Source organism: Cetorhinus maximus, chromosome 4, assembly GCF_964194155.1.
Source record: "Cetorhinus maximus chromosome 4, sCetMax3.hap1.1, whole genome shotgun sequence".
Lineage (NCBI taxonomy): Eukaryota > Metazoa > Chordata > Chondrichthyes > Lamniformes > Cetorhinidae > Cetorhinus > Cetorhinus maximus.
This window is the reverse complement of record NC_135882.1, coordinates 47,008,647-47,023,441: the sequence shown is the minus strand read 5'-3', so window position 1 is coordinate 47,023,441 and position 14,795 is coordinate 47,008,647. Positions and strand designations below refer to the sequence as shown.

The window sequence follows — 14,795 nt, the reverse complement described above, 5'->3', positions numbered from 1 at the left end:
CTAGGAGTATTCATCTTAAAATCCAATTCATTGTTCATGTTACAAATCACTGTTATTTGTCAATAATGAATGGTGGTTTCTTGCTACAGAAACTTGCAAAGTGTAAGAAATACAGGGTCTTTATATATTTTTCTTTGTATTATGAATTTTAGGTACTGCACTTTATAAATATTTGTGTGGCCTTTAGCCAGCAAAGAGTTAACTGCTAAGCTGTGTTCTAATGGGAGATTACTGCTTACATTGATTAGGGGTAAATGAAGAATGTCATGCAATGATTAAGAATAATATGCTGTATGAAACTAGACATTTATTCTTTATAGAGACAAAAGAGTAAGAAGCTGGAGCAATTTAGAACAATTAAATGAATATTAGAATAGCGTTTTGAATATAGGGACCATATTAGTGATCTCCTCAGAGTGCATTTTTTAAACATTGGTACTCATTCCTATCGGTACATACCTGGTAGTCAAATCATTGTTTACTGAATTTCCAAGTTTCATGATATCTACATACTTTGAAATTGTTCCTTGTACCTCAAGTCCAAGTCTTCAAAGTATATCTAAAATAGCAGTGATCTTAGTATGGAACACCTCTGTATACCTTACTCCAGTCCAAGAAACAGCCATTCACCACAACTCTGTTTTCTCTCTCATGGCAAATTTTTTTATCAATGCTACTACTGCCTTTTTTATCTCATGAGCTTAAATTTTGCTAACAAGCCTATTATGCGATATTTTATCAAACACCTTTTGAAAGTCTATATGCACAGCATCAACAAAAGTGCCCTCATCTATCCTCGCTCTTACCTCATCAAAAAACACAAATCAAATTAGTCAAAACATTATTCCCCTTAGTAGCTCCAAGTCAGGTCTTCTTTCAGTCCATATTTGTCAAAGTGGCTGTTAATTTTCTCCCAGCTTATTTTATAAAGCTTCTCCGCCAGCGCATTAAACTAGAACAAAAACAAAAATACCTGGAAAAACTCAGCAGGTCCGACAGCATCTGCGGAGACGGATACAGTTGACGTTTTGAATCCATATGACCCTTCATCAGAACTAAGACATATAGAAATGGGATGAGCCTTCTACTAGCTTATATTTCATCTAATTTCTATATGTCTTTAGCTCTGATGAAGGGTCATACGGACTCGAAACATCAACTGTATCCCTCTCCGCAGATGCTGTTGGACCTGCTGAGTTTTTCCAGGTATTTTTGTTTTTGTTCTAGATTTCCTGCATCCGCGGTATTTTACTTTTATCATAGCAGCATTAAACGGATGCACCTGTCTTGTTTATCTTACACCCTTGGTCAAAAAAGGGGAGAAACATTTGTTACCCTCCAGTCCTTTAGCACTACATCTGTATCTAAGAATTGAAGGATTGCAGCATTTCTGCAATTTCTACTGTCGTAAATATCTGATTCCACAATTCATTTGTTTTAGAGGTATAGCTGTTAGTTTTAGGAATATAACTTTTAGTTTGGAGATTAAAGTGTTAAATGTAAGTTAAAGGGAAACACTTGGTTGAGGAACTGATAAACAGACCTAGTGCAATTACAGTTCAGAGTGTTTATTTAATGGGTCAGAATTAGAAGGGGGAAAACTTAAACAATGTGTCACAGACACTTAAAAGGAATTTCCCCAAAGTTGTCCATGAACAATGTATTTGTATATTTTCCTACCCGTGAAGTGAGAAATTCAATTTAAAATGATCCAGTAGCGAAGCCTTTTTATTTAAAAAAAAGATTATTTTATTTCATCCTATTGCTCTGGAAGTTACTTAAGAAAAGGTAAAGGTACTAACACATACAAAGATTAGTTACAAATCAAGATAAAGTGGTACTTATAAAAATGGGATCAGTTTAGTCTATATTTGGTGCAGGCCTGGTATTTTTTGAAGTTGCGATGTTATGTTGTCTGAAGTGAAGGCTTTGAAATTGTAGGATTGTCTTTGCAGCTGCGATGGCTTCCATTATTGAATTGCCAGAGGTTGCTTTAACAGGTGAGATTAATAGGTGAAACCAGATTTACAGGGAGAAGGCTCCTTACTTCTGTTCTGGAGGTGTGGCACTTTTAGCTGTCTAGTTACTTTACAGCAGACCAGTAGCTGCCTTTCTCTGTCTCTCCCTTGGTTGAAACTTCTTCAAGATGGTTCTCTATGGATCTCTCGGCTTCCTGCCCTTTTCAGTGCTTTTTGCAGGTAAGCTAAGATGTCCGCTGTTATCATGTGACCTATACAAACTGCCAAGTCATCTCCCATATAAGGCATCAACACTTCAAACAGCCCTTCTCCCATGTCCAGTTTTTAGCTTTTGTCCTAGCCAAGGCACAATTTATGTTCTTACAATAAGGAGCCAACAAAACGTTGTTACCTCCTGGATGAGACCACAGTGAGCCCTAATTAATTTAAGGATTGTGTTTTGTCTTCTCGGAAGAGGAGGCCTAGTCTGGAATCCAAAATTAGGTAGCTTGGAGCCATTTTGAAACAGTCTTTAAACTCAGCCCAAGGTTTTTTTTAAAAATGTAACCTTTAAAACAGTTTTCTAACAATTTGTAACATAACTGCACACAGTAACAAATGGATGACCCATCTCTTAAAGTTTGCAATAGAGCCAGAAGGTCTATACTTACCTTAATAAAAAATGATGATTATTTTTGTAGTTCCCAGATAAAAAGAAACTAAAAGCAGTTGATAAACAAGGAAGGAATAGCAAGCCTGGAGAAAGGGTTTTAAACTCCATTAGAGATATAAATTATTCATAGGGTCACAGAATCAAAGGGATTGTTTTTAAGGTAAGATAATTAGTTTGTTTTTCTGTTTGGAAGATCCCAATGCATGCCTCATTGCTATGGAGATTGCAGGGAACTGCCCTTTTGGGTGGAATTTGTGTGTGTTTTTGCTCACAGAAGCAAGCAGTGAGCAGTTTTGTTTAGGAACAGAGACGGTTGCAGCCCACTGAGTCGAGGGAACAAAAGAAGTAAATCTTAGCAGGGCTTGCACCTTAAGCAGAGAAAATACTAACTTCATTGTTCACTGAGCGGACTGTGGATGGCAGCTCGTGCTCGATTTGGAGACAGAGTTTGTGAGCGGAGAAAAGATTGGAAGATTTGCCTGTCTTGGGGCTAAAGGAAGTAATCCACAGTAAACCTCAAAGCCTGAGTTTAGTTTGAGTTTATGAAGGGAAAAGAGGCTGGAAGATTTGTCTAGCTTGGAGCCAGAAGAAGAAATCTACAGTAGCCCTCACAATGAAAGGCAGCTAACCTTGTTGCACTTGGAGTTCTGCTTAGAGAAGGCAGAGAAAGGAATTTGCCAAGAACTGTGGGACAACTGCAAACTAGCAGAATAGAGATATTAGAAATCAAGGAGGTTTCTAATTTTCTGTTTAATTCACTGCGCAGGAATTGAGTATGAAGCCCAGGCTTGAGCTTAAAAGTCCCAGACCTTACAAGGCAGCTGTGGAAAACTTTGAAATTGGCCAAAAGAAGGTGGATAGCCTTCAAGGCTCTGATAAATAGCTAAAGACCTTCGGGAGGGGGGTGAGGAGGAAGTCTGAAAAGGGGGAGGTTGAGTTGAGGATTTCAGTTTTAAAGTGTAAGTGATTGTGTTTATTGTTTTGTTATTGTAAAGCATAATTGATAATAGTGTTTGCTTTGTTTGATTCGTGCATAGCAAAAATTATTTGTTTAAGCTGTGGAATCTTGTGGTTTCATTCTATCAGTAAGTAACAGCGATTTCAAATTTCTCTTTAAATGTTAATGGCCTCTACGGGGATCATAACATTACTCTTACTTCCCTCAGCAACCTCAGATGTATCCCATCCAGGCCTGATGACTTATCCACTGTCAGCCTTTCTAATAGCTCCTCTACATTTATCTCATCCAGTACCCTGAAAACCACCTTGTTTACCATAGCTTTGACAAAAACCTCTTTGGTAATGCTCAACCATGACTTTGCCTCCACCAATTGATCTATTTTAGCTAATTCTAATTTTAGCTGCTAATCGGCCTCACCGCTCCTCTGATAGCCCTTTTATTTTAATATGCCTATAGAAGACATTTGGGCTCCCTTTTATTTTACCTGCCAATCTATTCATACTGCCTCTTTGTCCCTCATTTCCTTTTTTTCCACGTCTTCTGTTACCTTTTATATTTAACCTGATTCTTCCTTGTATTATCAAACTGACAGCTGTCATAAACTCCCCTTTTCTACTTCTTTCTACTCTGTCATCCTTAGCCATCCATGGAGCTCTGACTTTGGTTGACCTCCCCTTCTCCCTTTGTGGGAATGTATCTAGAGTATGCCCAAACAATCTACTCTTTAAAGGCCACCTATTGCTGTATTACAATTCTGTCTGCAAGTCTTTGATTCCAATTTACCAAAACCATATCCCTCTTCAGTTTGAATCACCCCTTACCTGAAGTATTTTTATTCTAGATTGATCCTTGTCCTTCTCTATAACCAATCAGCACCTAATGATAGTATAATCTCACTTCCTAAGATTCTCTTCCACTGTGACATTCTCCACTTCATTCTTCAGAACTAGATCCTATAATCCTCCCTGGTTGGGAAGAAAACTACTGATCAAGAAATTTACCTAAAGACATTTCAGAAATTCCTTCCCGCTGCCCTTAACACAATCACTGCCCCATTCAATATTGTGGTAGTTTAACCTTATGGTTCATGCATCTCTCAGTGATTTTCCTGCATATCTGTTCCTCTATCTCCTCACTATTTGATAGCCTATAAAGTATACCAAGTAGCATAATCACTTCTTCCAATATTTCTCAACTTCAACCAAATAGATTTTGTCTTTGATTCCTCAAGGACATTCTCTCATTCTACATAACATCTTCCTTAATCAAATTTCTAACACTCTTTTTCTTTCCCTGTCTTCCCTGAATACCTTGCCCCGGAGAATATTAAGTATCTAAGTGTCCCCTTTTTTGTGCCAGGTCTCCATTATCGCTGTATTATATTTCCACATGACTGTGTTTGCACCTGTGGCTCACCAACCTTATTAACCACACTTCATGCATTTACAAACAACAATTCCAAATCTAATTTAGACCTCCTTGTAATTTCTGTGATACCACCTAATTCTGTTATTTCTCTCTCAGCCCTCTGGACTGGTGTCGATGGAAGTAGAACTTGCCTGTCTGTCCTCACTGTCTAATTCCCAATTACTATTTGGTCTTACATTTTGCAGTCCCCACCTCTCCCAGTCATGCAGTCCTTTACATTATGATGCCAGATTTGAAACTTGCTGTCTTTCAAGATGTTGTCACCAGTAATTAATGCTAAATATTAGTTTCCAGGTGCCACACATCTGGAGGAGTATTTGCCAAATGTGTTTGCCATCATGACCTGCTTGGCCATCATATTTACCTAATATGCATAGCATTAATAGTCAATACAGTTGCCATATATACCTTTATTTGTAATATTTACCTGTCACTGTATTATCTGTTTACCATATTTACTAACATACTTGGCATATTTGAAGATTGCTCCAAGTTTGTTTTAGGGCTTAATTTACAAGCCACTGCTGTTAAAGCCGTTTTATTTGCTGGGCACTTATTGAGATTTTATATTTTTTTTCTGCAGGGAGTAAAAGCACTGGACAGCCACTAAACCAGAATGACCTGGCCATCCTGCTGAATCTGTTGAGATCCAAGAACAGTCTTAGCTTGGCACATCTTGCTCAAATCCTGAATATTAAAGTGAATCCTGAGACCCAGCAGCAACTCAGCACAGTTAACCTTCCAGTTGGAGTCCTGGCAGCAGCTGCTAAGCAGCAACAAGAAGTAGAAAAACTACCACTGGTAACATCATCTGTGACAGCTCAGCCTCTGCCACCTGCAACACAGCCAGCGCCACCTGCAACACAGCCAGCACCGAAAAGTGAGCCTGATGCTGCTCAGGCCGCCATCCAGAGTGCACTTGCTGTTTTACTAGCTCAATTGATTAAGACACCACAGCCAAAAGAAAAAGAAATTGTCACAGAGGCAGAGAGTACTGCCACCGATGTTGAGGTACCCACTCAACCACCAGAACCTCTGGATCCTCCTGAGCCTGTCGCTGCTATAGCCGGTATGTTAGCATGTAATCTCTTTCACTGCATATGAATTTGTTTTCGTTTTTGCTACCAATGATGACATTTGTGGTAGTTCTCTTTGCACATGTTATACAAGCGAAGGTCATCCTAATGGCGCGATTTTCTTCCCTCCTCCTATGTTCCTATTCTTATTGTGTAAGTCTAACTAGTAATAGTCATAGAAGTCTACAGCACAGAAAAAGGCCCTGTGGCCCATAGTAAGTTTCATTTGAGCTTGTGAAGTATCACAACTGAGCCTACCCCCGTCCTTGCCTGTCTTTTGTGTATGCTTTTTTTAAACTGGATTGCTGAATAATAACTGCAGCAAGAATTTTGTGTCAGCTTGTACACATTTTAGTGGAGACCAAAGTGTTCACACCCACTGCCTAGATGAGAACAATGTATTCAGTACAGATGAGGGACCTTGCTGGTCTATATGAAGCAGCACTACACCACCAAATGTTCTCTCCATTTGAGCTGGTAGGGCATTAAATGTCCAAAAATGAGATTTCTGTGTAATAGGGGATATGAGAGTGATTGCCCTTGACATCAAGGCAGCATTTGACCAATGTGGCATCAAGGAGCCCTGGCAAAATTGTAGTCAATGGGAATTGGGGGAAAGCTCCATTGGTTGGAGTCATACCTAGCATAAAGGAAGATGGTTATGGGAGGCCAAATATCTCAGTCTCAGGACGTTGATCCAGGGTAGTATCCTAGACCCAACCATACTTCATTAATGACCTTCCTTCCATCATTAGGTCAAAAATGGGGATGTTCACTGACAGCTGCACAATGTCTAGTATGATTTGCAGCTCATCAGGTACTGAAGCAGTATGTGTTCATGTGCAGCAAGACCTGGACAGCATTCTGGCTTGAACTGATAAGTGGTAAATAACATTTGCACAATACAATTGAAAGACAACGACCATCTCCAAAAGAGAAAATCTGACTATCTCCCTTTGAAATTCAGTGGCATTACCGTTGCTGAATCTCCCATTATCAATGTCCTGGGAGTTACAATTGACCAGAAACTGAACTGGACCAACCATATAAACACTGGCTACAAAAGCAGTTTAGAGACTGGCAATTCTGAGGATTGTAACTTACAACCCACCTCCCCAAAGCCTCTCCTCCAACTACAAGGCATAAGTCAGGAGTGTGATGGAATGCTCTCCACTTGCTTGGATGAGTGCAGCTCCAACAACACTCGAGAAGCTCAACACCATCCAGGGCAAAGCAGGCCACTTGTTTGGCACCCCATCCACCAATTTAAACATTTGCTCCCTCCACAACCAATGCACAGTGGCAGCAGTGTATACTATATACAAGATGCACAGCAACAATTCACCAAGGCTCCTTCAACAGCACCTTCCAAACCTGTGACCTTGACAACCTAGAAGGTCAAGGACAGTAGATGCATGGGAAAACCACCACCTGCAAGTACCCCTCCAAGCCCATACGGTCCTGACTTGTAACTATATTGCCATCCCTTCACTGTCGCTGGATCAAAATCCTGGAACTCCCCAACAGCACTGCGGATATACCTGCACCAGATGGACTGCAGCAGTTAAAGACCATCACCTTTTCAAGGACAATTAGGGATGGTAACAAATGCTGGCCTTGTCAGTGATACCACATCTCATGAAGGAATAAGAAAAAGTTCTTGAGACTTCAGATAGAGTAAACGTAATTAAAACCTGCCTTCAGTCAGCTGCACCTTTACAGGAATCCTTTTTGCTCTGTGACAAGAACAGGGCAAATGCACAAACTGACTAGATCCAGTGATATATTCAATGTGCCATCTTGCCTAGATGGTTTCTGTTGTGCATGCTGTTTGCATTTAGAAGTTAACCAGGTCAAAGGGCCACTTGATGACTAGGTCAGACTCTAGACTTCCAAGAATATTTGTCTCAGCAGCACCTTGAAGGAAGCAGCAGGACATACCAATGTGTTATGTATTGGCCAAACCTCCAGAGAGATGTTATAAAGGAAAGCAGTTGATTTCACAGTTTGTACAATGAAAGGGCTTTTCGACACAGATTTGAGTTTGACTAGGAGACCAGTAGCAAGTATTCTCAAAGTCCATTTTACTCAAAAAATGAATTAGAATCATACAGCACAGAAGGAGACCATTCGACCCATTATGCCCATGCCAGCTCTTTGAAAGAACTGCTCAGTCCCATTCCTCTACGCTTTGTCCATAGTGCACAATTTTTTCCTTTTCAAGTATGTATCTAATTCCCTTTTGAGAATTATTAGTGCATCTGCTTAAACCACCTGGGCAGTGCTTTCCAGATCATTATAACTCGCTGCATGAAAAAACATTTCTCCTCATATCCCCTCTGGTTCTTTTGCCAGTTCCTTCAGTCTGTGTCCTCTGCTTACAACCTTCCTGCTAGTAGAAACAATTTCTCCTTAAACACTCTATCAAACCCTTCAATTTTAAATATCTCTATCAAATCTCCTCATAGCTATCTCTGCTGTAAAGAGGACAATCACAGCCTCTTTAATCTCCTCAGTTAAATGAAGCCCCTCAGCTCTAGTACCATTTTAGTAAATCTCCTCTGCACCCTTTCTAAGGCCATGGCATCCTTTTTAAAGCGTGGCACCCAAACTTGGACATAACACTCCATCTGAGGCTTAACTGGTTATTTATAAAGGTTGAGTGATCTCCTTGCATTTGTACACTTTATGGCCCCTTACGTATAAAGCCCAGCGATCTGTCTGCTTTTTTTATATATAGTCTAATCAACTTGTTCCCCAATCTCTAAAGATTTGTGTTAGTGGACTTCCAGGTCTCTGTTCCTGCAACCTGCTTAGAATTTTACCTTTCATCTTCTTTGTGTAAGGCATAGTTCCAAGGAAAGAGTATTTTAGCCTCTTTACTACTGATTTTATCTGTAAAGGTACAACACTTAAAATGAGTGTCCCTTTGTTTTATTATTTCTGTGTATTAAATGTAATCTCTTAACTGTTAAATTTAGCCTGTACACGTTGGTTTGATAATGTAGCATTTAACATCTTCCGAAGGTGATGGGAGAAAGCGGAGATCAATCCATCTGATGTTGCAACATTACAATAAAACTGTATAGTGCTCTGGTCAGATAGCACATTGGGTACTTTGTATTCACTGTGACATAAGAGCAACATTTGAGCCTTGGAGGCAGTTCATATAAGAGCCATGACTCTGATCCCCATCATGTTATGAGGAGAAACTTTAGCTTTTGAGTCTTAAAAAGAAGTGTGTGAGAGGCAATCTTAAATGCAAGATGGTAAACTCTATAGAAAAGGTAGATTCAGAAAAATTACCTCAAACTGAACTCCTTGTAAGCCAAGGTGATACTGGTTCAAACTAGTAAGAGGTAAATTTACAGCTGAAATCATGAATACAAATATGATCACTGAATACACCCTGGGTAAAGTGGTGGGGACAAAAACCAGGAAATCACTGAAGAAACAGCTGCCTTAATCTATAATTATTTTGTGAGATTTGAAAAGGATTATAGTTCATTCTGAGCATAGCAGTTATAAGGGCACAGGCATGGTACATTGGTGAGCCTGTCTGCTTATGGAAGCTCTTTTGCTGAGAGCCAGAGATGGAAACCAATAGGAGAAAGTTCAGAGATCTGCATTTAGGAATTTTCTCTGAGCTCATTGCAAAGAAACTATGCAACTTAGTATTTTGGGCTTTTGACCAATTTGGTTTTATCATTAATTTTGAGTATAAAGTAAGGTTAATGCATTTGATTCATGTATGACCTTGTAAAGTTACACCCTTCCCATATATCTTTGCTATGCATAATTGTCAAAATTCTAATGTATGTAGTTTCAGATTTCAACGATGACTCTACTAGACAGTCGGATCTTAGCATCCCAGACCAATCACCTGTACATGAACATCCTCGAATCCTGCCTCCAGACCAGAGACCTCCGGAGCCACCAGAGCCACCACCTGCATCAGCAGATGGGAACTTTCAGGCAGAGGAGCAGCAAAGTACCATTCCTTGCTCCACGAGCGATCCAACTGCAGGGGTGAAGGCAGCCCTTTTAGAGCTTTTAGCTCATCACCAAGCCCAGGAACAGGGACAGACAGCTGTTGACTATCGAGCAAGTGGTAACCTTAGAACTGCTGCAGATTACGGGGATGGATTTGGGGCATCCTGTTCGTCTAATAACTTCAATAGTGATGGGTACACCAGCAGACTTGGCAGCAGTGGGGGAAGGGGCACCTTCCTGGGTAGTGCGGATGCCCCCAGTCACTCGCTTCTGGATAATGTATCGTCTGCATTCAGTGCTCCATCATCTCATGCTAGTAGTGCGCACTTGCATTCTGGCTACTCAGAGGCCTTTTCTAGCTCAGTCACAGGTTATGGAGAAGGGATTAGTTATCTCAGCAGCAGTGCTATGCAGTTTACAGGAGATAAAGACCACAGATTTGAATACAGTCGTGGTGCTCTGCCCCCGTTGGGCAGTAGTGGAAGTAATCCAGCAGCAATACCTGAAAGTACAAACAGTGCAAATGTGCCTCTTGCCACAAAACTGCAGAATTATGGGTATGTTGCCAACAGACAAGAGAACCTAGCTGCCAGTGGCCCTCTTCATGGACAGAACTGGGGATCCCCTGGGCGTGGAGCAGGTTATTCTCATGCTTACAGTGGCCGTATCAGCACATCAACAATAGGAGGACGAGGCAGAGGTTTACCATATTGATTTACAAACCAAACTTCATATAGTATACATGAATGATACACTGATAAACAGCTGGGAAGTCCTCTGTATAGCTGTGGTTTGTACCAGGGATTTTTTTTAATGTAAAATGTACATTTGAATACAAAAGTTATTAGATTTGACAAATTTGAAGTATTCCATTGCAAAACCAGTTTGTACATGCGGAGAAGTAATGAAGAAAACACTAGGCTTCTCTCATGAACTGCAATATTTTTCTTCATCCTCCGTTCTGCAATTCTGTTTTTTAAAAGATTATTTTTATGATTGTACATCACTTTTTCCCTTTTGACTGGTTATACCCGTTTGTATTATAGCAGTTTTGAAGAGAATGGTGTTTCTAGGCTGGCTGACTTTTGAGGTACTTGTGGCTAAAACCTAGCAAGACCGTGGTCATAAGGTTGGCAAGAATTCTGTACATTAAGTGCTTCTATGAGTTTGGACCAACTGTCTACTATCTGTGAGCTGCTAGACTCTGCAAGGCTCTTAAGTAGTGTGCTTTTTTAAAAAAAAATCTTCTTATTGGCAGGTTGCTGTCAGTTCTTAAGCTTGGCGTTATCGAAGAAAATGTGATTAATTCACATTGTATCTGAGCTAAATACACCAATTTGGTTTACCCTATTTATATAAGGACAGCAGGTATGTGGTCCTTTTTTTAAAAAGTAAGTTGTCAGAAGCTTTGAGTAAAGTCCATGCAAACTGAATTGTTGCCTTGTTTTGTAGTTCTACTTTTATCAGACAATTCTTACTAAAACAAAGGAAATACAAAAATAAAAAGCAGCAAACAACTGGTTGCATCAGTATTTTCTGTGGGTCTTTCTATTCATTCATTTGGGCTGTTTACTTCTGCCTTTTATCAAAAATGACTTGCATTACATAATGCTGTCTGGTAATCACAAGCTTGGTTTAGAAAAAAGGGCACCTTCAGTGGAGATCTATGCACATTGGTGAACTTATCCCCAAGGTAATTCCTACATCACAAAATATGGTGATGTCCTTTGCATTGATAGTTACAGTTTGAAGCAAAACTTTCATGTATGTGATGACTAATACTTCTGAGAAATGAGGGCTTTGTCCTTCAATTACTAACCAAGATCATAAACCCACTTGAGTTGCACTGTGGCTGTTTTTTTTAGAGGTCCTCAGACCTTGTTCATTTAGAGGTATTCATTATCTGTTAAAAATAATCTAAAATGGTCAGAGGCAAACTGTAACGGAAGAAGTTGATGTGTACAGTTTATACTTGTTCTGGGCATATTTTTTTTAAACGTGCTTCTGCCACCAGAAGATGGAACCGGTTCCATTTTTAAAATTCAATATATAATGGACTTTTTGTTTCTGAATTTTTGTCCCTCAGCCGTAAGAGACCTTAACATGAATTGCAGCCAAAACTCATCACGAAGTTGAAGTTTCCCAGATATATTGAACTGTCAAGAATTCCTGCTGTTTAATTTGTATGGAAGTTATAAGTTGTATGCAGAGGTCAGTATGTTTTTGGTAGACAGGATCATTTGTAGGACAAGATGCTCCTGGTCCTGATTCACTGATCTGCTGAAGATATTCCATTCAACCACCAGGTCTTCCTTTGCTTAATCAGCATTAGGTATCATTACAGTGAAATAGCTGCTGTATGTTCCATTGGCATGCCTGACTTTACAAACTTACATATTTTGTATTGGTTTAATCCCAGAAAAAGCATGTTCATGGCCATGCACCAGTGAAAATTAATGCCAAAATTAATACTTTACACTGTGGCATGTCAAGTGATATAATCTGCAAACGCACCAACTTAGTTAATTTGTTTGTAGAAAATTTACAACCATAAACTAATCTGGCATGGATGTATAAAATTATAGCCCTATTGATCTCAAAAGTGCTGTTTCAAATACACAGAATATTGCCGTTCAGTGGGAGAAAATTTGTATGTGTGCTGAATTGCAGATTTTTCAGAGTTGTGTGTAAGTTTTGGAAGCATTATTTTCCCCACTAACAAGATAATCCTGTTATGATTCAGTTACAGTTTCTGTACTCTGAAAATTTTGTTGATTGAAATAATAAATGTACATTTCAAGTTTATTTTGTATTGTTCCATTTCCTGTGCCCGCACTATTGACCTTTATGCTTACAGTATAATAAAAGATCTCAGGTGCCCAAACGTTACAGGACATCCATATTTACTGTGGTGAAATAACGCTGTCCAGTACAGGAAACCTTGTTACATATGTATAAAATGATACCTGTATTTTTTTTTAATTTTCACTGTCATGCATAGAAGGTACAGGTTAGAAATCATTCCAAAATTGTAATATACTCGGGGATAAATGGACACATTCATATTTTAATGCAAACCCAGGTTAAAGTGTTTGCCCTCCCAAGCTAAATCAGTTGTTTTATTTTCAAATTTTCAGGATGTCTTCTATTTCATCTCCACTTCAGAAGAATTCAAAAAAGAAAAAACTATTTATACTGTAATATGTTTTATGAATACTATGGCCTTTTCAAAGAGTTTCACGTAATTTGTTAAAAGATTGAATTCTGGCATTGTAATTTTGTATGGATCTGTAAATAAAGATGGAGATTAATTTCTGCAGAGCCTCTGTTTGTCTACAATACCTGTGGATGTTGGAATGGATACGCCTTTGGTTGTCGATCTGCTGAATATTGAGCCAAATAGCAGCCAGCAGTTTAAATGTGCTCTAGTTGTGCATAAGTTTTTATATGCCCAAGAAAGGTTTTATTGATATTTAAGAATCCTTAAAAGATTAGAAAGTGGCTCAAACATAGATAAGAGAAAATTCACAGGCAGTTTAAGGGGCACAAAATGTGGTGAATGTTTGGAAAGGATTGACAAAAGGGGGTAGTGAAGGCCGATTCATGGAACGATTGAATAAGTATTTAAGAGAATCAATGATTGAAGGCCTTAGTATCAGTTTTTGAAACTAGACAGATGGACAGCAGCCTTTTTCCTGTAATAGGCTTTATAAATGAAAGTTTAAATCAATAAGCTGAGCTTTATTACATTTTGTTAGGGTATTTTAAATTTTCTGCTTTTCATGTTTTCTCTATGCCGCTCTCAAAAAAACCCAGAAAAACCCTTATTGATACTTAAGTAATTTAAATTCCATCAAAATATAATACTTAGTCACTTGGTAGTACAAAACTTAAATATTGCTGAAAAGAGAGACATGTTGCTAAAGCTTTTCATCTTGCGCTCATCAGGACAAATGCTAGAATGCCAAATTTCAATCACAATTATTCAAAAGAAGAAAAGGGTGCTCTGACTCTTGACTGGCTGATGCATTGCCATGGAGAAAGCAACAAGGAGTTATAGGCTCCCTAAGCTCCTAGGTAATTCAAAAAAGGTTCAAGGCTTGATCAAATTCCTTTTGTTTGTAGAAAACACATCCCTGTGTATGTATTTATGTCGCTTCTAGAAGTGTAAATGAGCCACATTACGAGCTCAACTGATCATTTTAAATTGGCTGTTAGTTCTCCTCAAACAAAAGGAATATGGTCAAGCCTTGTGCCTTTTTTGAGTTACCTGGGAGTTTGGGGAGCCTGTAGTTCCCCATTGCCTTTTCCATGTCAACATCTCAGCCAATCAGAGTTGATTTGTCAACCAGCCAGTACCCTTTTCTCCTGTAGTATAGATTGTTCTGATAGTTTGAAATTTGGCATTCTTGTGTTTGCCCTGATGAGGGTAAGATGAAAAGCTTTGGCAACATGTCTCTCTTTTGTGCAACATAAAACTTTAACTACTTTCTGTAGTCAGACTCCAAGCTTTTGAAAATGGCAACATTAAAAAGGAAGAACAGAAAAAAACAGCCCCTTATTCATACTTAAGTCATTTAAATTCCATCAGAATATAACACTTAGTCATTTGGTAGTATAAAACTTAAATATTGCTCCGCTAATTAGAGTTAATATTGTTAAAGAAACAATCACAGCTGGGAGAAGGGATGATACATTAGAAGGAC

The 14,795-nt window shown here is 39.0% G+C and overlaps 1 protein-coding gene across 3 annotated transcripts in view; it reads left to right on the top strand.

Moving 5' to 3' along the window:
• The window catches only part of cdk13 (cyclin dependent kinase 13), a 91,096-nt gene extending 77,691 nt beyond the window's left edge, over positions 1-13,405 (top strand). For all 3 annotated transcript variants that reach the window (XM_078540136.1, XM_078540135.1, XM_078540134.1), the window contains 2 exons: positions 5,604-6,089; positions 9,920-13,405. In XM_078540136.1, the coding sequence (XP_078396262.1) occupies positions 5,604-6,089; positions 9,920-10,803 (1,370 nt within the window). In that variant the 3' untranslated portion in view covers positions 10,804-13,405. The remainder of the gene's footprint in view (positions 1-5,603; positions 6,090-9,919) is intronic.
• The last annotated feature ends 1,390 nt before the right edge of the window (positions 13,406-14,795 follow it).